This window comes from Manduca sexta, chromosome 27 (assembly GCF_014839805.1).
Source record: "Manduca sexta isolate Smith_Timp_Sample1 chromosome 27, JHU_Msex_v1.0, whole genome shotgun sequence".
In the NCBI taxonomy this organism is placed as follows: Eukaryota; Metazoa; Arthropoda; class Insecta; order Lepidoptera; family Sphingidae; genus Manduca; species Manduca sexta.
In genome coordinates, this window is record NC_051141.1 from 3098583 (window position 1) to 3121314 (window position 22732).

Here is a 22732-nt window from a genome sequence, read left to right on the forward strand (position 1 = left end):
TTGTCTTGAATAGTTAATATATATAATTCGGCACTATTCATGCACATGTCTACCAATTTTAACAAAGGTTTCTGTATATCGTTCCAGGAAGAATGCAGCGACAGCATGTTCCTGGAGTGCGACTTGGACGCTAACCTAATGGACACATTCTACGGAGTGCTGTGATCGAGCACTGAAGTACAAACCCACGCCGCCGAACTCGCGTCGCCACTACGAACTCACTGCAGTCAGCTTCAATACTTAACGCCGCGTGCTAGCTCAGATAGGTCTCGTGACAGCATCATTGTAGAAACTGTACAGATGCAAACGTTTCTAAAATAAGAGGAACAGTCTTGGTCCCTCGACCAGTTAACCATCATATTAAAGTCACAAAAGGTACAATTAAAAGAATTACCAAGGAAATCGCTTTACACTATGTTATTGTAAATTACTAGAGCAGTCTTCTACGCAATCCAAACGACACTATTATCCGTGTTCGTAAAACTCCAAATGACAATTATGACAAACTAATTTGCGACACCGTTGCTAAATTAGTTTCGTATTAGGTAAACGTAGAATGAGTGTTTATCGATTATTTATTTCTAGAAGTAAATCGCATTACATGAAGTGGCAATCATTGGGTCTAGCCTTATCATAACTCACGAATAAGTTCGTGATTTACTGTTAACGCATTTGTTTGTGTCATCAAAGCTGTTTAGCATCCATCTGCCTCAACCCTAGCTTGCCTTAACCTCAGATCTCGAATCAAAATAATTAAAAACTGATAAATATCACTCGCCGTTGTTTTGAGGTATAAATGTTCTTTGTAAATCCGAAATTAAGTAAAATTTATGTGACAAACCATCACCAGATCGATCCGAATGGTGTGCGTTCCGGTATGTGTTTCGGAATATATGATTCTCATAATTGATTAAAATATATAAATTCTGTATCCACTTGCTAAATTTTATTGGAAATTTTAATAATATATTAATTGTAGTAGATGTGTAAGGTTTAGGAAAATTGCTCAGTGCAATGGTGTCGCTACGTGAACTTTTTTACGTAAAAGCTCTAAGTATTCATTAGATATGATTAGTTAATTTATTGTAAGGTATTAAACTAAGAGAGCAAGGAATATCCAAGATATTATCTTTATAATATTATTATGGAATAAATATCAGTAAGTAGTTAGCTATTAGTATTACGCGGCCGCGTCTTCGGATATTACGACCTGGGTTGTGTTTCATCTAGTTTTAATTCACGCATCACTTGCATTAGCACATTTAATATAAAAGTGTGTGTTAATAATTATTTTTATATAAAACAAAATAATTTTTAGACATACATAAACGCTCGGCTATTTTAGAGTAGGTTAATGTATGTATTATTGTCAATTTGCTGCCGAGTCTAGTCTCGATAAGCAAAGATTTTAACTTTATCTATTCAGTAAATCTACGCGCCTTAAAATTATTAATAATTGTATCCTTATTTCACAATAAATGAGTGTTAGTACGACTGCGAATGATTGAAACCATATCCATCCAGTTACGTTAAATTTTAGTTTAGTTAAGTAATGGCTTCAGGTCGTTCCATTCGGACACGCACATTTTTACACTTTCTAGTCTCGATTTATTGTAGATTTTTTTACCGTGTACGTCATCACATCATTAACAGATGTATTCATTTAACATTCGCTTTGTCGAACCCTTATGATATCTACTTAATGTATGCCATACGAAATACTTAACGCCTTGTGCTTGTCATTCGAAACGTGAACTAGTACTGTAGCATTCGTTCATTGAAATGTCATAAAAATAAGTTTATGTGTAGAAAATGTTAATACCTCTGGCAGGTACTAAAAAATAGATGATAGTTATTTTGATCCGAACTATCTTGGGGATATAATGAGTCAAAAACACATTTTATTACGTGAACTAGTTACCTTCAGAGTTAAACCAAATCCGTAAGATATACTTCGAAACTAAGAATAATTGACAAAATCAGCCTTATTGCCTCCGTCCTTATCAATATTTGAATTGCCTTTAGACAGTGCCTTAGAACTATTATAGCCAATTAGTAACAGAAACGTGATCCATTATTAGTTATGGTCATGATGGCAGGCATCAGCGAGGGACTGAAATAACCATATTGTCGTCATTTCATTAACTGATCTTAATAACTTTAATTAATGTAATGAGAATAAAATGAATAGATTAAAACTAAATAATCAGATAGTAAGTGAAACCCGTAACCCATATACAAACAATCCCAGACAAATTGCGATGTGCTGTCGACAGAAAATTTGTTTAACAACTATGCCAGTTCACAATTTTTTTTTGGAATTGTGGTATAGTTAACATTGTTAACCGAAGCCAGCACATCAATTCTCAATACTAAAAGAGTTTCTTAGTCTTAACTGATGGAAAAAAATCGTGACGTCGCCAGTGAACGCACACAGTCAGTATTTCAAACAGCTGTTCGACCTCTGAGAAGAAAATATATTTTATATAAATAAAAAAAGATTGTTTTCCACTAATAATCCTGCCAAAATGACGATGGCTGCTAGAGGATACGGTTCAAAAAGATAATTTTAAGATACTTTAAAGTATTTCTAGAGAACAATGTAGACCATATATAACGAGGTACACTTATACATGGAGATTTGGTTTTATGTGGAAAATTGCGCTAATGTTATCGTGCCTAGTGATTGCATTGGTTGCTCTGATAGGCTACTTTCTTTCCGAAATAAGACAAACAACATCAAAGCGATTCTAGTTGCGGCAAAGTAAAAATTTCTGTTTTTAACAATTAGTTCACAGTTTTATAATTTTATCACTCTTTGCCGATAAAATTTTAATTTATTTCAATGCTACTTCTCTCAATTCTAAGATAGTTCAGCAAATTCTTAAATAAAATAACAGAATTATAAAAAGTTTAGAAAACCGGAATCATTCTAAACTAACAAATAAATGTAACAGTATACAAAAATATTCACTGCTAATTGTTTTTAATGTTTCGGGAAACAGAAAATACCACAACTGTACATTCCCTAAAAGGTGTTCCATTTTTAAATATGGATGTGAGAGAAAGATGCTAATTTACTTTAAATCGATCGCCATTTTGAATAGTCACTAGAATTTCAAGCTATTGTAAGTTATAACTTAACTGATGCCCCTTTCTGATAGCGCCTTTAATATATGTATCGTTTTAAAGCTTATATTTAATATGCCTTAATATTATATTTATACGAAACAAATTGTACTGATATATTGCGGTTTGAAGAAATGCCTTCCTATTAAAACATTAGAAATAATGACGCCCTAAAGATACACACAATCTAACTTCTGTTTTGAAGTTATCAAACTCTGAAAAACATTGGAATTATAATTACAAGAAACACATACTTGCTGACGACATTAGTCCCCATAAAAATAGAATTCATCCACTATTTTCAAATTAGTTTCAACTATTATAACTGATGTCAACTAATGTATAAAATAAGTCAAGCCTGATCAAACTGAAACGGAGCATACATTGATTTAATTATTATTAGCAATACTTTCCATATTCGAGTTAATATTAGAATCTATAGACCATAGATTAAAGTATTTTATTAGTATTTAACCACGAGAAAGAATCTCAGTTTCTGAATAATCAGTTATTGGATATCATGATTCATGCTCATTCATTTTCCTTTTAAAAGTTAATTTTATAATGACAGCTAACGCATTTTCATCTTTCTATCTAGGGCACAGCTTTCGTTTCAGTTTGAACATTCCTTCTACAGTAACACACTGACTATTTTCCATTGGATCATTAGTATACTCGAAATACATTACATAGATATAGGTATAACTTTATTCTTGCCACACTTTCTTGCATTTAATTTGTTAAAGCCTATTTGAACTATATATGTATAAATACACCAAAAGGTACTTTTTATTATTTTAGGAATACGGGGATAAGTATCGTATACACAACCTCTAGTCTTGCACTTTACATTATCATGCAAATAATTGACATAATATTGACTAGAGTGCGTTATACTAATATTTTCGTTCATTGTACCTTTTTGTCTATAAATGTATTGAGGGCTAAAAATAAATGTGCGGAAATAGGATTAATTATGTTGACAATGATTGTGCATCGTCGGTCGCAACGTGGAGTATCAGGCACGGTACTGCGCGCTCTGGTGACGATAGATGTATGTAAGCGACGCGTGTATCCTTGAGTCATATGAAACCGAATAATTGCCATACACCTGTTTGTAGATGCCATATTTTAATGTAATTTTAGTTTCTACGTGAAGTAGACGTAAGTTCGTACTTCTGTATAAATCATAGCGTACCTCACTGCTCTACTCTTGCTTATTCCTTGTACTTTATTGTTTTTGTTTATTTCTTTAATTACATTTGTATAATTTTAAATTTTCACTTGTAATGTTATTTTTAAGCACATAGTTAAGTATGTTGACTAAGTCACAAGATAATTTATTACCAATGACATGTTTTTAATTTTTTATATACCTATTTTTATAGTGTAAAACGTTGAGATATATTATTGATGATATAGCTATGCTCTTAATGTGTTTCAAATGTATATTTTGTAGATGTTGCCAGAGTGTGATTTACTAACATTTTGTTATTTGCCACGTTATGTTCTAGGTATAATATTATGAATTATATTTTTATCTGTCCATAGACCTCTCTGTGAAAGTCAGTAAAATGTTTCGATGCTTTAATTAAGCTACATTGGACAAATGTAAATATTGTGAGACCAGTGAGGGTGAATGCCTACTAGAATAAGATGAATCGTTGTGAAAACATTGTGTAGTGAGTGGAAAATTACGCACAACATTTTTATTAATAATATCGTTGATAACCTGTAGGCGACACCCGATGTACACGGTCGTGGCCACACAATGTGCATTATTGTCGCGCTAGCTTGCACCATAGTCTCCGAGAGCCTGCATGCTGATCAGTGACCACACAGGTTGGGGAATTCATTTAGCAGCTTGCTCTGAGAACAGACTTCTCGTCATACGTATTAACGACATTGGTGCAAGGTGGCCAGATCAACATATTATATTAGGCATTACCACAAATACAAATGATGTTACTGCAATTTTCACATTTCAAAACAAATTAAACTTAATCACATATATTTCATGTATTACTTATATCCAGTTTTTAATGATACGTCAATTTACCCATCCTGCCACAACTTGTCAGTTCCTATCCAAATACAGACAGTAATTACATTCGCCTTGATTGCCTGTGTACGAGACTTTATACCAAGTATTAAAGAATACGAGCCGCTTGCCTCCGCTTTAATGGAAACGAGTAGGTATTACAAAAACAGTGCAAGACTGAACTACTTCTAATGAAGTGAAAATCATTAAATCACTTGAAATTAAATGCAAATAAAAGAAAATTTTACTGTTAATTATGATTTGTAACTAAATCAAATACAATAGTACGTAATAACTAATAAGAATGTGAGCTACTACATATCTATATACATAGTATGAAGCGTGGTAAAGACTTGTTCCAACACAACGTAAACGCTGGATTCAAATCCTACACATTAATCACCCAACTTTTGGAAATATCTCTAGATAGTTATTGAAGATAAACTGTTACTTTTGCCGTACCAACACCACTTTATCAAATTAAATTTTAATAAAATAAATATTTTCATTATGGACAGACCAACAATATATTAATGACGACATAAAAAACAATAATATTGTATACAAAACATAAACCCAAAGACTACAACGAAGTAATGAATTCTACAGAAAGGAATGTCAAACACTGATATGATTAAAACAATGTTATAGCAAGTTACACGCCTTGTGGATACAACCACACCGTATATGTATAACTTATATAATATACAGGATGGAAAAAGTTATCTTTAAAGAAAAGTAAGTACTTTAAATGTCGGAATAAACAAAATTCGATCTAAAACATTGGCTTATTAATAAAAGTGAGAAAACATGCACTAAAATAATTATTTTGAAAATACTCCAATTAAAATAGTAAACGGGAGCATTGTACGATATATCCATCCGTATTGAATTATAAATGACCTATATTAACAATTCTATGAAGTAATAAAGGCCACTAGAGCACTGTGTTAGGAAAAATTCAAACATTTACGCCAAATAGGGGCCTTAAAATGTCGCGCGTTAGCACGCACTTTCTAATTTATGTCTGGATGCCTGAGAGGCACAGCTATAAAAGATTTTTAAATGGCTCAAACTTTTTCAAATTCTACATTATTTAACACGAATAATCAATATTTTCGTTAACTAGTAACATGATCTAGTGTTGCTCACATTATTGTCGGTACAACCTAAACTAATTATGTTGCACAGTTCACTTTTACATTTTATCATTAAACTACTTATCTAATGCATAGGATCAGTTTTTTAAAGGATAAAATAATGAATAAATTAGGTCTTTACAATATTCTTTAAAAAAAATATAAATAAATACCATAGGAGCCCTTTTTACTATCGTGTCACGCTTGAGCACCACCCGCAAGGTCTGAGATTAAGGCAGGTCAGCCTCGTTGTACTGACACGCAGAGGTCAGCTGTCAAAGTGTCTGCCATTGGCGCAACGTGGAGAACGGCTTTAAGTATAATTAAATTTATAATATTAAGTTAAAGAGATTCTTATAATAATGCATGCCACCACAACGTGATTAATTTACTAAAACAATCTAAATATTTATAAAGAGCAGAATATAATAAACAAACAAGTAGAAATAGCATTATATTTGGATGGTAAATGAACATCATCATCGTGTGCGTTGTCGTCCTGTTATGAAGAAAATTAAGAATGGTGAATATGAAACCTACGCCTGGTATAATATCACCGTCCTTAAAAAAATAAAAAATATTTACAAGTAGCAGAGCTGAGTAATCTATATCTCTATAATGTCTTTACCACAACTTACAAAAGTATTAGTGATTTAACAATAAAACTATGTTAACTCTCCAGCGAAATTTTAACGGCCAGGTCGACAGGCGCTAAATGAGAAACGGTAACACTCTAAATACTTTGCACAAACATGGGACCGTTATCACTTGTCTATTTATACATGGTTGACAGTTTCACACACATTTCATGATCGCACGCATTGTGATCAGGACCCGTGGTACAACTAATGACCCAGTTTTGAACTAAAGAGGAACGATGATATCTAAGACGTATTTGCTAATAGTAGCCTTCGTAGTAGCGGTAACGGCTACCTCTATCTACCATGCCGATGGCATCGACAAATTTGACCAATTTGATGAATTTGATCAACTTGACGAACTTGACGACGTTGATGAAAATGAAGTTGCTGTACACGGAGAAAGAAAAGGAAAATTATGTGAGTAACAAAATCATTTCTATTTTTGAAATATAATAAGTACTTCAATCTTATGCAAAATTTTCAAACTTAACAGACTTGCTTAAATTTCAAAATACTAGCGTAATACCCGTGCACAATGCACACATTCATTGTGCATGGGTATTGCGCTAGTATACACGTGTTTGTTTTGATAAACGTATGCATTTCAACAAAATAAACACATCATTTATCTAATCAAAGAGCATACGGAAATATGTATATATGATTAGTGAAAGTTCCATAATATTCCTAACAAACAATTTACAAAAGCGATGCGAAGTACCCATTCAGCAGCTCTAGCGATATTTATGGCTCTCCTTATAACTTGACAATTTACTTTCTTTGTTTTAAATTAATTTTCATCTTTTGCCCCTGGCTATGCAGTTGCAGTTCCCTTCCTATTACTTACTGATATTTATTTTGGGCCATTAACCATTTTTCAATGTTACTAGTTAACAAAAATTCTGCAATTGGCTAAAATCATCGAAATTTTGTACCTGTGCGTAATGTAAAATTATAACTATCGCACTATTTTTTTACTTACTATGTACTTTATTTGCGGAATAATCTAGAACTTCGTGACCGTCCAGTGGGGAAGGGTGGATGGCTATGTTCGACTCGCCAGTCTTATGAACCAGCATGAGGCCCCTAAAGAAATATAAATTCCAATCGACCACCGTACATGACTGGATCGAATCATACCCATTAAATTCTTGCTGTGGTTCTCCTCAATATTTTGGGAACTATGGGTTTCTGTCCAGGCTGTCTATTTACTGTTACATTTAACTCATAAGGAAAAGTATGTTGTAGATAATCAGTTATCAATAAAATGGATAATTACAGTAAATAATCCGTACATGTCTACATATTTCGAACCGTTTGCCAGTCAGAGTTTTTGAGAAAAGCTTTAGCGTTAGTTTTACGTGCAGTAAGGATTTCTCATTTTTTTGGATAGCGACTTCGAACAAACGATTAAAATCCATTATGGTTTGTCCTAATGAATTATATTTCTAGAACAACTGAAATATAGTGACCCTGGATGGCATATGCTCGGGACCAATGAAATGAACAATTTGTCATGTTAGTCAATAGTATAATTTGGTCCACCATACTAAAGCGGTAGTAAGCGGTAAATTCCCCCTCGCTTACTAAAAAAAATGTAAAAACATAGTCCACAAATAATTCATTACAGTACTACCACGAAGATCGGGTGTCTTTGCTGTATCAATATAAAAAACACCCTATAATTTACTGAGAACTATTGAGAAAAAAATATTTACAAACGTAAAATACTTCATGAAGACCTTTTTTCCCACTGACCTTTTGAAACCTAATTTTAGTGTTTCCATTCGTGAGTATCGTCCGTTTCGCTAACACCGACTGCAGTTCCTCGAACGCGTTGAACGGCACCTGTCTGGCGCGGCGGGAATGTAACAACCTGAACGGGACCATCACCGGGACCTGCGCGTCCAGACGAGGCAGATGCTGTATTGGTATGTATACTTACGGCCGGCTCTAATCCACTATCCTAAACAATAACTACCCGTTAATGGTAATCAAAATAGCTCATATGTGTGAAATAAAACTTTATCAGCCTTATTTAAAATATCTAGGATTAATCGATAACGTTGTTAACATTGGCTATGGAACGCACAATTAACATCGGTCTTTAGTGTGAAATATTGCAACGATACCCTTACACAACGTAAGTGAGCTATTGCGTTTTTCTGCCGGTTTCCTTTCCAGTAGCGTACACAATATTGTCTAATGCGTGCTATACGAATTACAAACGTTAATTATCAGTCACTATGTCAAACAACCGTAGACATTAACTCACTAAGTAACAGTCTAGTTTATTTCTGCTGCCAAATGTTTATATACAAATTGGGACATAAAAAATTTGCCAGTAATTACGAACAAACGTCGTAGTTACTACAACCAGGTGTTGTACCCTTCCCATTATGTAATATATAGTTACAAAATACAATAGTAAATTTCCTTGATTTTTAGTGTCTCGGACATGCGGTTCTACCACGAACGTGAACAACACATACTTTATAAGTCCTGGATACCCGGCCGCATACGCGGGCGGACAAGCGTGCACCATCATAGTCAACCGGTGTAATAACAACATCTGTCAGGTAATACTTTCCCGCCATCGCAGCAGCTGTAACTCTTGTATACAGTGAACAGTGGCAGTACAACTTGACGTTACACCGAGCCAAGTAACAAGGAACATTAGCTCGCTATGTTATTTATTCATAAAGATAGGAAAAATTTGGTAATGTTGAATATCTACTTAATACTAGCAATATCATATGTGTCTCTTATCCCCGAAAAGGTAGACAGTGATGCTATGGGTGCACCTACTTTCCACCGTGTATATTCCGTCTCACGACGTGAGACGTGAGAAAACGATATCGCCATATCGAGCAAAAAATCCAGTCTCCGATACTTAGTAGAAAACCCCAATATCACTATATCCGACTTGGGGATAGAACCCGAGACCTCAGTCTGTTATATCATGCAGTTTTATTTTTCTGGAACAGCTATAAGACATCGCGTCAGTATGAAGAGCCGAAGCGGGCGAGCCAGGGTCACCGGCCTAGTACATTTTTAAATTTAGGCCTAAATACTTGTACTGTAAAGCTCTACAGCCCCATAGCGCAACAAGATACAAGCTGACCGTAACAGAATAAACAAGACAGCTCTGCACGCAAAATATATTTTTTTGCAGCTGAACCATTAAGAATTGTATCAATCGTAATCTTAAACTTAGATTCACTTCTAGCAAAAAGAGCTGTGAAACTATACTTCTCTATATTTCCTAATAACGATAGACATATCTAACTTAACTCACCGGAAAATTTAAATTAAAACTGTATTCTATCGTTCGAGTGACCAATGTTAAGTCTTTCTAACAACAATACTATTTCAGCTTCGCATAGATTTCCTGGACTTCATGGTGGCCCAGCCAGACGGTGACGGTAACTGCGTCACGGACTCCATCACGATCACTGGTGGAAACACCGTAGTTCCCGCCTTATGCGGGGACCTCACGGGGCAGACCCTCTTCGTGGACTTCAACGGGAACGCTGCTATAACGATTTCCATCACAGCCACACTCGCCACCACATTCGCCAGGAGATGGAATATAAGGCTTACCCAGCTTGGGTGCGATTGTCCGGGAATAGGTGAGTTTTTGGCCTAGTTGAAGGGAAACATCGAGGCTTCTGGCTGTTGCATATTAGGCAGGTCTACTGAGAGTTTAAGATCGTGTGTGTTATAGTTAAGGTTACCAAGGCGAAGAATGTAACATAAAAACATGTAAAAAAGTTAATATGTATCACCATCACATCTTTCTTGAATCTCCAAGCATCTAACCAAATACTTTTACTTCATTGAAATTTCCCGAGCATCCTAATTCGCCTCTAATTGCAGAGTAAATCAATTTGACCACTTTTGCAGCTCCCAACGGTTGCCTCCAGTACTACACCGGCATCATGGGAACCATAAACGGCTTCAACTACGGCACGGCGGCCAACACTGCCCTCAGCGCCTCTCTCGTCACCGGCACGCGCCAGATCGCCAATCTTAACTACGGAATATGCATCCGGATGGAAGCCGGATATTGCTCTATACAATATTCACAGGTAACATTTCGTACGAAGATGTAAGGAAATATACGTGTAGGGGAATTGGTTCGATGAAAATCCCACTGAAATGCTCTACCATATAGAGCGGTTTAGTTAAGTCAGTAGGATCATAAAAAAACAGTTAAAGCTCATTTCAGCTAAGTGAACCAAGCTATTCAAAGTAATTTATCTGCCACGAGCAAACGACGCTGTTCAGGCGCATTATTGAGAAAACAAACATGCTATCTTTAAGTCATTTTGGCCCTAACACTAATCTCCAACAGACAGCCAACGACATGTACTCCTTCACGGTGACGGGCGACGTAGAGGGCGCTGACAACACTGTTCTTGGTACCAATGTGGGCGCGGTCAACGACGGCGCATGCGTTACCGACTTCGTGGTCGTTCCCAACCCCACAGTGGTCGCCACCGGTCTGCCTGTGGGCACGGACCGGTTTTGCGGGCTCGGTTTTGTTCCTATTCAAAGTGAGTAGCCACATCTTACTATAATTAATGTGGTAATGATAGATATAAAAACTGCTCAATTAATTAAGATTTTTGGCACAGACTAACCGTCATTTTTAATAACCATTTCAATCTTAATCTTGATTTCGATCGCGAGGATAAGCCAATAAAAATAAGTAAAAATAAAATACTTTGTTCTGATTGGCCCTCTTTTGGATCTATTATCCAAATGACCTGCAAACAATGTACACAAACTTTTAATTTCCACGTTTTACCATATTCAGGTATTGTATGTATAAACATAATGTAAACAAATATGTACAGTCTTTTTGAGTATCTCGTTTGACAACATTATATTAAAAACAATTGACACAGCTTCACTAATGTATCCATTGAATGTATCATTTTAAATAACATGTGTTTGCTTACATTTTGTTTTATTCTCAAGATTTCATAAAATTACTATATATACGTAAAAAAACATCAAGTAACAATACTTTAATAGTTTATTTACATTTAAAATTTGACATTACTGTATTTTTCAAAAGATCATGCAGACAATCTCTACAAACTTATCTACGCCTTTTATGTATTTAGTAGAAAATGCATTTTACAATTACGGAATTAATCGCACATCCACACTGACTAATTATCTGCAATGTCTTTTAAAAATACGGTAAACATACACTTCAATTAATAAGGAAAAGCTCTCACTAAGATAAAATCAACACTTACATAAATATATTTCCTAGATAAATATTTTGCCCCGTTTTTTGTCTAATTATGGTGTACACAATGAATAATATTGCCTATGAATAAGTTAAGGTGCGTGCTGACACTATAAAAAAGGAATATATTTGAAATTGTTTGCAGCTGCTTTGAAACCGTTCGTGTTGTTCGTGACGACGGACGCCAACGAAGGGGCAACAGCCACGACGCCCCCTGACGTCGCCAACCGAGGCTTCTCACTTACTTACAGACAAATCGCTTGTTAATTCTTTCTATCATCATTTGATTTCGTAACATTGAATGCGACACTGCGACGTGATATCACGTCGTTATGTAACGTGACTTGACGAGATGTAACATTAGTACTCCAACCATGAATAATAAACATTTGCGCCAAGATTCGTATCGAGCAAGTTCACATATTTCTCTATAGTTATTTCACAATACTATACGTCATAAAGAGACTTACTGTTACCATGGTTACAGGAATTACTCTTCGAAGTTTACACGCGCAGAATGTTTATGCCGCCGTATTTTAGTACTAAATAAATTTCCATAAAAAAATACCGAAACGAACCTAAACGTAAAGTAAACGTATACTCTAATAAAAAAAATCATGTTAAATGTACAGATATCTGATCACCCGCATTAGTAATGATTGCATCAATCACCGCTATATTAAAATTGCTAGTGACAGTTCTTGACAATAGCCTTTCTACCCAATAAGAAGTTATACTTTTACATAGTGCGAACTACAAACACGCAATCACACTGATACTATAGCTGAATCACTAACATGAATTCGGATGCTGGGATCGAAAACCTGCCTTAATATAAGTGACATAAGACGTTGTGTACAAAACGTTGACGATCACGCCGCATGATGCGCATTAAATGTTGTCTAATGATTACAAAGAATACGTTATTGCAGAGTAGTTGACTATTGTTTAAATTGAATATTTAACGCTATTACTCAATACTATTCCACAGTGCACATTGGTTTGCTAAATAACTTCAAACATAACGATGCACAAACCACTGTAGAAATTAATGCCTTAAATTTTATTAACACACCTAAATACGTCTTATGACGTCAGGGTGCATAAAATCTGTGTCATCATTAATATACACGTAAACCCAGAACTTCCAATTCATTCATTACTAAAATCTGACTTTCATACTTATAATTAGACAAGCGTTAAATATACAAATTAACATAGCCCATTACCCGATAGTCCAACTGTAAAATATATCCATTCACGTACAATAGGAACAATTTTTTGTTTAAAAAAAAAGCGCACTATTTGTAATTATTTGTATTTGAAATTAGCTTAAGTAATGACTCTTGAAAAGAAGACTTCTTGTAATGCTACATCTTGTTTTCTTTTTGACATGTTAATTTTAAATATTATTATACATAGCCATTATAATAAATTATACAATTTACTGCATTTTTACTACTATCTCCAAATCTTTGTCGAATTAATACTTTAATCAGGTCCTCCCCTCAGTATAAGCAACGACGAATAGAATTTAACAAGAAAACACCATGTACATACTAACATTTGTAACTGTTGTATAAAATATGAACGTGATATTTCCACTAAAACTAGTATTGCTTACAGAAACGCAAATGCATGCTGTAAAATTGTTCTAGAAAGTTGAGACACATATGAAGTTACTCAATGGCTATTTTTTAAACGGCCACGGCCATCTTTGTCTGATGTATGATTTGTTGGTTATTAAAGAGATAACAAAGAAGCAAATATGTATTATGGTAAACGTAATAAATAGTTCTTCATTCCTAGACCAACAACAGCACGAATTTGTTTTTCTTTTTTAAGTACAGCCTGGCAATATAGGCAGCAATTGAAGCTTCAGACGTATTCCACATGTTTGGCAAAGTTAAGGTGTACGCAGTACGACGTACAATGACGTTAAGTTATCTAACATCTTAACTGGACCGCCAACTTTGTCAAACAACAATCGTGCAACACGCCTAATGTTCAATGTTGCTTATTAAAGACACGTCATATCGAAATTCAGTATAACAACAATGTATAAATATCACTACGCCATATTTACGCGTGGACCGCGACAACTTTGCCCATTCCGTTATGTATTGCTTGTTTGATGTCGTCGTACCACTTGGCGACGGCGGCGTTGGTGCTCCTCAGGTCTTTGAAGGCTTGACACCCCTCAATGCTGCTGAGCACTCCATACACTGTTATGTCAGCGAGGTTTGGCTTCTCTCCTCCTAGGAACGGAGTGCCTTTGGCGGCGACGGCGGTTGTCCATTCATTCGCGGCGTCATATAGCGACTGACGCACGTCGTCTTGTATGTTGTGTCTGGAATACAGCACAAGTTTTTGTTTGAGTGTGTCTATATAGTAAGTACACTGATATCAATATAAACTGTCATAAAAATATGTCAGTTTATATTGATATTTATGTATTAGGACGTTAGTTAGCGCGTCAAATGAAACGATGAATGGATAAGGATCAGGTAGGTAGTCATCACTTAGGTAGTTAGTGAGACACATATATATATGTTAGGATCGCGACGCATACTTGCCATTAATTTATTAAAATATAGGCAAATATCATCTCCTCTTATCTCCCAGCATGAACTAGCCTTTTAGGTTACATTATTCTTTGCTTTTTTAATTTTACCTCTGGCTGTAAATTTCCGTGGTATTTCTTAATTATACTTAATTATTATTATGTATCTTAAGTGCAGGTATGTTCTCTTATGTGACTAAGAAAAGATTTTATTATTTTTTTAAAGACAGTAATATTAACTCGACACTGAAATTTAAATAAAACGAACCAACCCACGACTTGCACCTTGCAGAAACATGGGTAGTAGTTACCGTACGCTATAGGTCACAATAGCAGTAATTATATAAGGAATTATAAATAGTTCATTGTTTATGATATCGCTGGGTCACTATTACAAAGCTCTATGTTATATTTAATGTACAAATTGAATTATATATTACACATTATTCTAAGTTTTCAATCAACATTTCCAATAATCGCAAAAGATGAATACAGGGCGAACCATGAATTATTGTCTTTACAAAATGTTTACTAACATCATTTTTTATCTCATTTTTGCAATATAATTAAAATATTAGACAGGACTTTGTAATAATTAGTAGTGTTAGTATTGTAATAGTAGTAATAGTCAGGGAAACAATGTCAATACAAAAAACCATAAAACGAATTTTATCCAAATTGTGTTTTATATAAGTTTGTATGAAAACCAAACTAATTTTATGATTTTGTAAAATTTACCGGTGGGCTGGTTGGTTATATATGCTATATTCTTAATCCATTATACATGCTTAGCGGCATTATACATCGGTGGTGAAATTGAAAAATACGAATTGAACGTTGTTCAATAACATGAAAATGTATAACACTGTGCCATCATTGCATTGCATCATGCCGTGTTTGATTATAACAAATATCGAGTCACCATATTATCGCATTATCTGCTTGTCGATAACTTATACGATAAGGATGGGTTTTGATTAGTCATTAGGAAACAACATGAAATATTTATATACTAGTAATCTATTATTTTAGTACAATAATCACAATTTCATGGTATAATTTTAGGGGGAGCCGAATAATCGATTTTTCGATATATTATTAAATTGGGCACGTTTAGACAATTGCACCACGCAACGCATCTTTGGAAACGACTAATAGGTAATAGTGGAGCTGTGGAAACGCCATGTGTATTCTGTCCTACCTCTATATAATGCACATTTTGCAACGCAACGTAGGTTAAAAAACCCCAAGATACTGTGCAGTCATTGCTTACTAAAACGTAGTTTTAATGCATTTTCCATGAAAACAAAAACGTCTACACAATTCTAGCAACTGTCGAAAAACGCAATAACTTCTTGTTCATTAAATTTTAACGGGAAACTATTAAAAGTCACCTATAAAGATGCACCTCATGTTAAAGGAAACTTCAGGCTTCAATCAATTGCTGTGCCATAACAATAAATCTATAGAATTACCTCTTCTTAAGTCTTTTCCCGATGATCCACATGGCGGCGGCGCCGACGTACACCATAAGCGCGCACTCCCACGTGGGGAACGCCTGCCGCCACCCGCCGGCCTCCTCGAACCACTTGAACGTCTCCAAGGCCTCGCCCGGGGTTCTGTACACGTTGGGCGACAACGTGTGGACGAGCACGCTGTCCGCCCACTGTCGCCACTTGCGCTCCTCACTAAACATTAATAAACATTCATTTATTAGCAATTTAAAAGAGAAGCAGTATTTTTTCTTTCAGTTGTTATTGGGCAAGTCCAATTTTTAGGCCATAGTCAGCAATATTAGGGTGACATATTTGCCGTAGCAGCTATAATGGAAAGCCGGAAATGAAGCAAGAGTGTCAACCAGTAAGCACATCTGCATACAGATAATGTAAAAAAGATATTTAGAACTTAAATTGGTGCTGCATTCACGAACACACGTTACTCAAAACTAGGGCGCGAGTGGAATAGCCTTTTGTCTCAAAATGAATTACTTTTTTACACTCCCACATACTCACGTCTCCATAGTTTTTTCTTTTTCACTCTGCGCCACAGCATTATGCATAATAAAATATTTGTTCGCAATTTCGGTGCACTCCTTTCCCGAATCGTTTACATACTTTGTAATTGGATAAAACTTTATAATATCCCTTAGTTGATTGCTCTTGTCTTGTAAGTACGTTTCGAGAACCGAAACAATCGCCGTGCTGTCTAGAAGTTGCTGGAAATTATAATGACTTGTATATAAGTAATCATTTTAGGGAAACTGGCTATAAACTAACATATAACAGTAGTGGACAAGATAGTTGCACCAATAACTTGCCAAGATATTTCTATTTCCGTTCTATAATTATAAATAGAATGAAAGTATTTAAGTGTACCGGACACAAAACGCCATTTCGAAGGACTTAACATATCTTTGCCTATCTATCCACAACTTGGGGATCGACCCCAGTACCTCAGCACTTAAAATCTTCCACGCTCTGTTGCCCGTTAAGCGAAAATAGTCCTTATCAAAGACACCTGAACAAGAATAATACCTGATATCCTCCATCGACTTTGGCAAGCAAGATGGGCACTTTCTTGTACCCCGACCACTTGATGGCCTGACGCAGGACAGCGTCTACCTCAACGATCTCATAGCTCACGCCGCGCGCGTCGAGGTAAGCGCGGACTTTGCAGCAGAACGGGCATGTGCGATATTGGAACAGAACTAGTTGCAAGTTGCTAGTGTCCGCATCGTTCAATATCTAGAACAATATACAGATTGTGTTGAAATTCTTCAAGTATGAAAAATCAGAGGGAGATTCAATGATTAATTCAATTACTGTTTTATTGAATCAGGTCGCTAGTCGCAGGTTTGGTAACACGGGTATTTCTAACGAATTTGCAAAGACTATATCCCCGAGCTGATTGTAGCCGGGCAGGCGATCGCTCGCGAAAACTAAGTCCAATGCATTGCGGAGTTGGTTATTGCAGTAAGTTTTGCTGACCCCAAATTAGATGGCAAGAGGCTTATATGGAAGATTAGCTTTGGCTCGCGGCTTCGCCCGCGTGAATGAATATTGTTTTTTCCGACTTACTTGATATGTATCGTTATATTATGACTAAATTACACAAAATCATCATAAATTGTAGCCCATGTTTTATTGAGATATATAATCAATATTAGTGTAAAGTTTCATCCAAATCCGTTCAGCAGTTTTATCGTGAAAGTGGACCAAACATACATGTATCCGTACATCCCTCCTCACAGACTTTCGCATTTAATATTAGGATTTTAAAATTGTGATAAAAGCATAAAATTTGAAACAAAAAGTGTCCATTCGCAATGACTGTGCGTAGCACGAATACAAACATTATAAGTATTACAAAGATCTCAGTATAAAATAACTATATCATGTATTTATGTTACTTATTGTATTACAAACGCATTGCAGTTCAATATTGCAAGTTATGATTTATTTTTGAGGTATTAAAATCAACCTTTTAATAAGACCCTCAAAATACACTCACTCCTTTAATCCTCGAAGGGGTAGACAGAGATGCAAATAGTGCACCTATTTACCGCCATGCGTATTGCGCCCCATAATGTGATAGGGAACGAGTCTATCGCCATAACCGGCACAAATTCCAGACCCCGGGCTGAAGATCGAAAAACCCAATATCACTTAGCCACAACCCGGGGTTCGAACCCAAGTCCTCAGCACTGCAGTCATACCGTAATACAACTACGCCACCGGGGCATTACCTTTATAAAAAATTATCTCAAATATAGACAGATATTTAAAAATAAAGTACTACATTGGCTTCACAACCTATGCACTTATCGAGACGAAGAAGCTGACAAAAACACAAATGAGCATAATATTATTATACACTAAGCCCAAATATATTTTCGCATTGCTTTTACGTAACATAAATGTACGACGCAAAACATGAATCAGCATAAGGAAAACTTCGCGTCGGCTCGTAAAATCAATTCACTGTAGCATAAAAAATAAACATCACTTTAAAACCCATCTCATTCGCCCTTTAGCTCTGCAGTTTTATATGATATTGCATCATTCATCTGTCAAAAACTGAATTGCAATTATTTAAAATAAAACAATTGCCTTTGTCTTATTCAAGAATAAACAAAACAAATACTAAGTAAAAAAAATAAGATACAGAGGCATACAATGTACGTACATATACCACACCAAGATTTCATAAACCAAGCTGACCTTGCAACATAATAGGCTCTGCATTGTTAGTTGTCACACACTTGACGGAGCATAAATACAATAATTACACTACAATAAAGGCATAATAAATATACACAATATCAGCCCTGTATTGTGTACTGTCTCACGGCTGGGCATGGGCCTCCTCTACCACTGAGAAGTATTAAACCTTAGTCCACCACGCTGGTCAAGCTGCGGTAGCTAAATGTCCATGATTATGGGTTTTTATCCACTACAGCACACAATGACGTAATTTAGAAGTTCCAATATTCACATTTGGCCAACAATTTTGATAAAATTTTTATTCAATAAAGAAATTACCGGATTTGGAGTGATAATAAACCACAAAATCCATGGTTGCAACAATGTTATATCCAGCAAAAGAACAAATATTGTGCCCCTCTGGGCCAGTGGAATCATTTGTGCACATGTTTGTGCACCAAAATGATGATGGTGATAATATTAAACAATGATGTTACATACAGAAACACAATTCAATTTCTCTTTCATGTTTCAATTGAAATATACCTATATAATAAAGAAATACTGATGAGTGTGTGAAAACTGGACATCAAGATTATGCCACATATACAGTAGTCACAGAAGCCACAAGGTCATAATCATGTTCAAACATAAATACCATAAAATAATTTACTTAAATTAAAGTTTTCATCCTCTAAAAGAACACTTCATATTATATTATGTATAAGCCCATCACTTGGCTGTTTTTGCATCACGTGGTATTCTGTCCAATAGAAACATTTTTTGTAAAAAAAAACTTGTTAAGCCATCCATTTTCATTATAAAGAAAAAAAAATTTTAGAAGTTGAAATTAAGTTTTCTAACATAAAGGTTAATTCCTTTTATTTTGTCCTGTATATTGTTTCGAGCACCTACGGCAAACCCAAATAATTGCATAAAACATGTTAATATAGGACTGGTTTTAATATTTTCAATTGTTGATGACTATATTTCGCACAGCCCTGGCTTAGTTGTCAACTAGGTGTCACTTATTGCACTTATTGCAAGCAGAATGATTTAAACAACACAGAGGCATTCATTCAATTTAGCTCAATAAAAATCAGCAATTGCTATAAATAACACGTGCCTTGCTCAATGTATGATCTAACCAATAAACATGTTTATTGCAACTCATACAACAAATGGTTATTGATGTTGTTCACCTTGATAATATTGCCTTTTTATCTACACACAATTGTTTAAATGGTTAAATTTTTTACCACAAGGAAATAATAATAATAATAACAGCCCGGTATTATAATACTGTCCCACTGTTGGGCACAGGCCTCCTCTACCACTGAGAGGGAGACAATTAAAATATTTATTAGATTATTTCTACACAAAGCTTTAAACCGGTTTGGATGACATTTAGCATAAAGCCAAAGTCCTTAATATACACAAAGGCCACTTCAATTCATATAAGCATAAAAAAACGAATTATAGAAGGCATAGTGATACCTTTATGAGAGACTAGCTTATGTTTGCCTGCTTGAAATAGTTTTCTGCTATAAAAGTGCCTCTAAGTACATATTTTTCTGGGATTGAAAGTAGCCTATATCCTCCCCAAGGTTTCGAACTATCTCCATATGACACCACATCAAAATCCGTTTGGTATTTTGTAAGTTTGTTACATTCAGACAGGCGGCCAAATGCGGGGGCAGACAGGGCACTTTGTCGAATAGGTAATAATATATTTTTAAAATTTTTTAAGAGTAACAGTTCAATCACACATGATTGTTATGGAACTTCAACCGTTTACACAGTTCATGCAATGAAAGCTATCAAAAGGAAACATTTCAAACATTCCCCATTTTTGCAACATTTTTCCTTGATGCCCTTGTGACCTGGATATTTCATTTTACTTAAATGTGTGGGTAGATTTGTTATCTATGGCTATTGTACACTATTTAAAAATAATAAAACTAAGGTTTTGTGACTTACTTCGAACTAAAATATCGATTACTTTACATACTACATAAAAGAACCATAATAATCTCACCCGATATTGTGGCTTGTATTCCGGGGCTTCCTTCAAAAAAGCATACTCCTCGTTTTGTTCTTTGGCAGAGGTTTTTCTAACATTTACTCTATAATGAGTATAGCCGCCGTAGCCCGCCCCGATGAGCACTCCAATGCTGGCACTGACCACAGTCAACTTTGCGGTCGACCTTGGCCGGCTTCGCGTTGAAAACAATACTCGTGATAGCTGTCCGCTGATTTTAGGCGAAGGAACGACAAGTTGCCGCAATACAGTAAACCACGGCCGCCACATTTCTTATATTCTCAATAACATGGAAACAATAACGATATTGCAATAGCCGATTTTCACCGATAGATAATTTGTTTGCAGTAAATGATATTATTATAACATATTATGTACTAATAACCCGATGATTTCGATTTGAAATACGATAATTAACTTTTAATAACAGATATTATCAATTTAATGGAAAAAATTATGCAATCTTTGGAACATTATATTTTGAATGTAACCTCACTTTTGCCTCATTCACTGTCTCCTTCGAGTAGTTTCGAGGTAGAATCAATGCATTTTGTCTATGGCAGATGTGAAAATGTGCAGTATAGTTCGTATTCCGTGCGCGAATTCATTAGCCCTCTAAAGTCTTCTATTCATGAGGCAGTCAATTGAAAACATAGGATAGTCAATTAGCATATTATTTTAGATTAAAAGATCTCCTATGTGTACTTCTTATTATTAATCTTATAAATGTTTTGTGTGAGTGCATTTGTAAATATGTTTGGTATAAGTAAACACAAAAACAGCTTCATGAATTTTTATAACATTATGTACGCAGACAGTCCATCATATTATTATTATCCTGAATTCACATACAGTTGACTTATATCTTGGCAAACTAATCATTGGTGTTAATATTCTAAAAAAGGAGGCCATTAATAACAAAAATTATACTAACAACAATTATAGTTATCCAAAAGTTTTTTTTAAAACAGAAAAAATAAATAAATTTTGCTTCTGGGAAAAAATTTGATGACAAGTAAGCCATTAGAAGTTGACTTGTAAGTAATCACTACCATCCATGAATATCCATAACATCTACAATCACCAAAAGGGCCGTTAGAGTTCTAGCTCCTAGCCTTCCTGAGGCGGAAGCAAAATTTGTCGCTAGGGCAGACTCTAATTTTGCCGCCGCAAGGTCGACGGGCGAAAGCAAAAGACGGTCATTTTAAGCAATATCTGTCACGCCCATTACTTCACAGCCAGTAGTACGTGCAACAAAGGTAAAAAAATGAGATTCTTTACATAATTACGCGCCCCTAAAAGTACCGGGGCGTAACATCCCATCCCGCCTCAACTACGCAACACCAGTAGGCCTCTAACGCAAACCACTAAACGGGATAAGGTATATCGATATATTTTGAATGTTAACGTATGCGTTATTCGCATCTTGGTTAGATATTTTGCTTGAGGTAGTAGCCATATGTAAAGAATATAATCTAATTATCAAATATATACTTATTACATAATGAATTGGAAATAAAAGTAACTATCTAGAAGCTTTTGACGTGAATGCTTTGTTTTTTAAGAACTTTAAGTTTATGCTTGCTATTATTATGTATCTACTCACTTTATTAGTAATTGTCAACTTAACCATTTTTGCTTAATATAAAATTATATAATAATATATATGTAGAAATATAGTACATTAAGTAGTAGAATAAGAAGGAGTGA

General features: G+C 35.1%; 3 protein-coding genes across 4 annotated transcripts in view; 2 read left to right on the forward strand and 1 right to left on the reverse strand.

Annotated features, from left to right (window-relative positions):
- Nucleotides 1-5142, forward strand: part of LOC115448541 (dendritic arbor reduction protein 1) — a 69325-nt gene extending 64183 nt beyond the window's left edge. For both annotated transcript variants that reach the window (XM_030175995.2, XM_030175996.2), the window contains exon 8: nt 88-5142. The gene's annotated coding sequence lies outside the window, so the exon portion shown is untranslated. The remainder of the gene's footprint in view (nt 1-87) is intronic.
- A 1883-nt stretch (nt 5143-7025) lies between these two features.
- LOC115448536 lies at nt 7026-13663 on the forward strand. Its single transcript, XM_030175989.2, has 7 exons — nt 7026-7367; nt 8729-8881; nt 9399-9529; nt 10327-10582; nt 10857-11041; nt 11308-11509; nt 12362-13663. Exons 1-7 carry the CDS (start codon nt 7187-7189, stop codon nt 12481-12483), a joined length of 1230 nt encoding a protein of 409 aa, XP_030031849.2. The 5' UTR covers nt 7026-7186; the 3' UTR covers nt 12484-13663.
- Nucleotides 11977-21558, reverse strand: LOC115448537 (prostaglandin E synthase 2). Its single transcript, XM_030175990.2, has 5 exons — nt 21020-21558; nt 17314-17523; nt 16792-16994; nt 16255-16467; nt 11977-14566 (listed from the first exon to the last, which is right to left on the reverse strand). Exons 1-5 carry the CDS (start codon nt 21290-21292, stop codon nt 14299-14301), a joined length of 1167 nt encoding a protein of 388 aa, XP_030031850.1. The 5' UTR covers nt 21293-21558; the 3' UTR covers nt 11977-14298.
- Between the last annotated feature and the right edge of the window lie 1174 nt (nt 21559-22732).

What these genes read in the sequence shown, in the direction of transcription:
- LOC115448536 (XM_030175989.2), top strand. Translation starts at nt 7,187, where the DNA reads ATGATATCTAAGACGTATTTGCTAATAGTAGCCTTCGTAGTAGCGGTA. An exon ending in ACGAGGCAGATGCTGTATTG is followed by an intron (nt 8,882 to 9,398) that starts GTATGTATACTT and finishes CTTGATTTTTAG; the next exon opens with TGTCTCGGACATGCGGTTCT. An exon ending in GTAATAACAACATCTGTCAG is followed by an intron (nt 9,530 to 10,326) that starts GTAATACTTTCC and finishes ATACTATTTCAG; the next exon opens with CTTCGCATAGATTTCCTGGA.
- LOC115448537 (XM_030175990.2), bottom strand. Translation starts at nt 21,292, where the DNA reads ATGTGGCGGCCGTGGTTTACTGTATTGCGGCAACTTGTCGTTCCTTCG. An exon ending in AATACAAGCCACAATATCGG is followed by an intron (nt 17,524 to 21,019) that starts GTGAGATTATTA and finishes ATATTGTTCTAG; the next exon opens with ATATTGAACGATGCGGACAC. An exon ending in GGGAAAAGACTTAAGAAGAG is followed by an intron (nt 14,567 to 16,254) that starts GTAATTCTATAG and finishes GCTGTATTCCAG; the next exon opens with ACACAACATACAAGACGACG.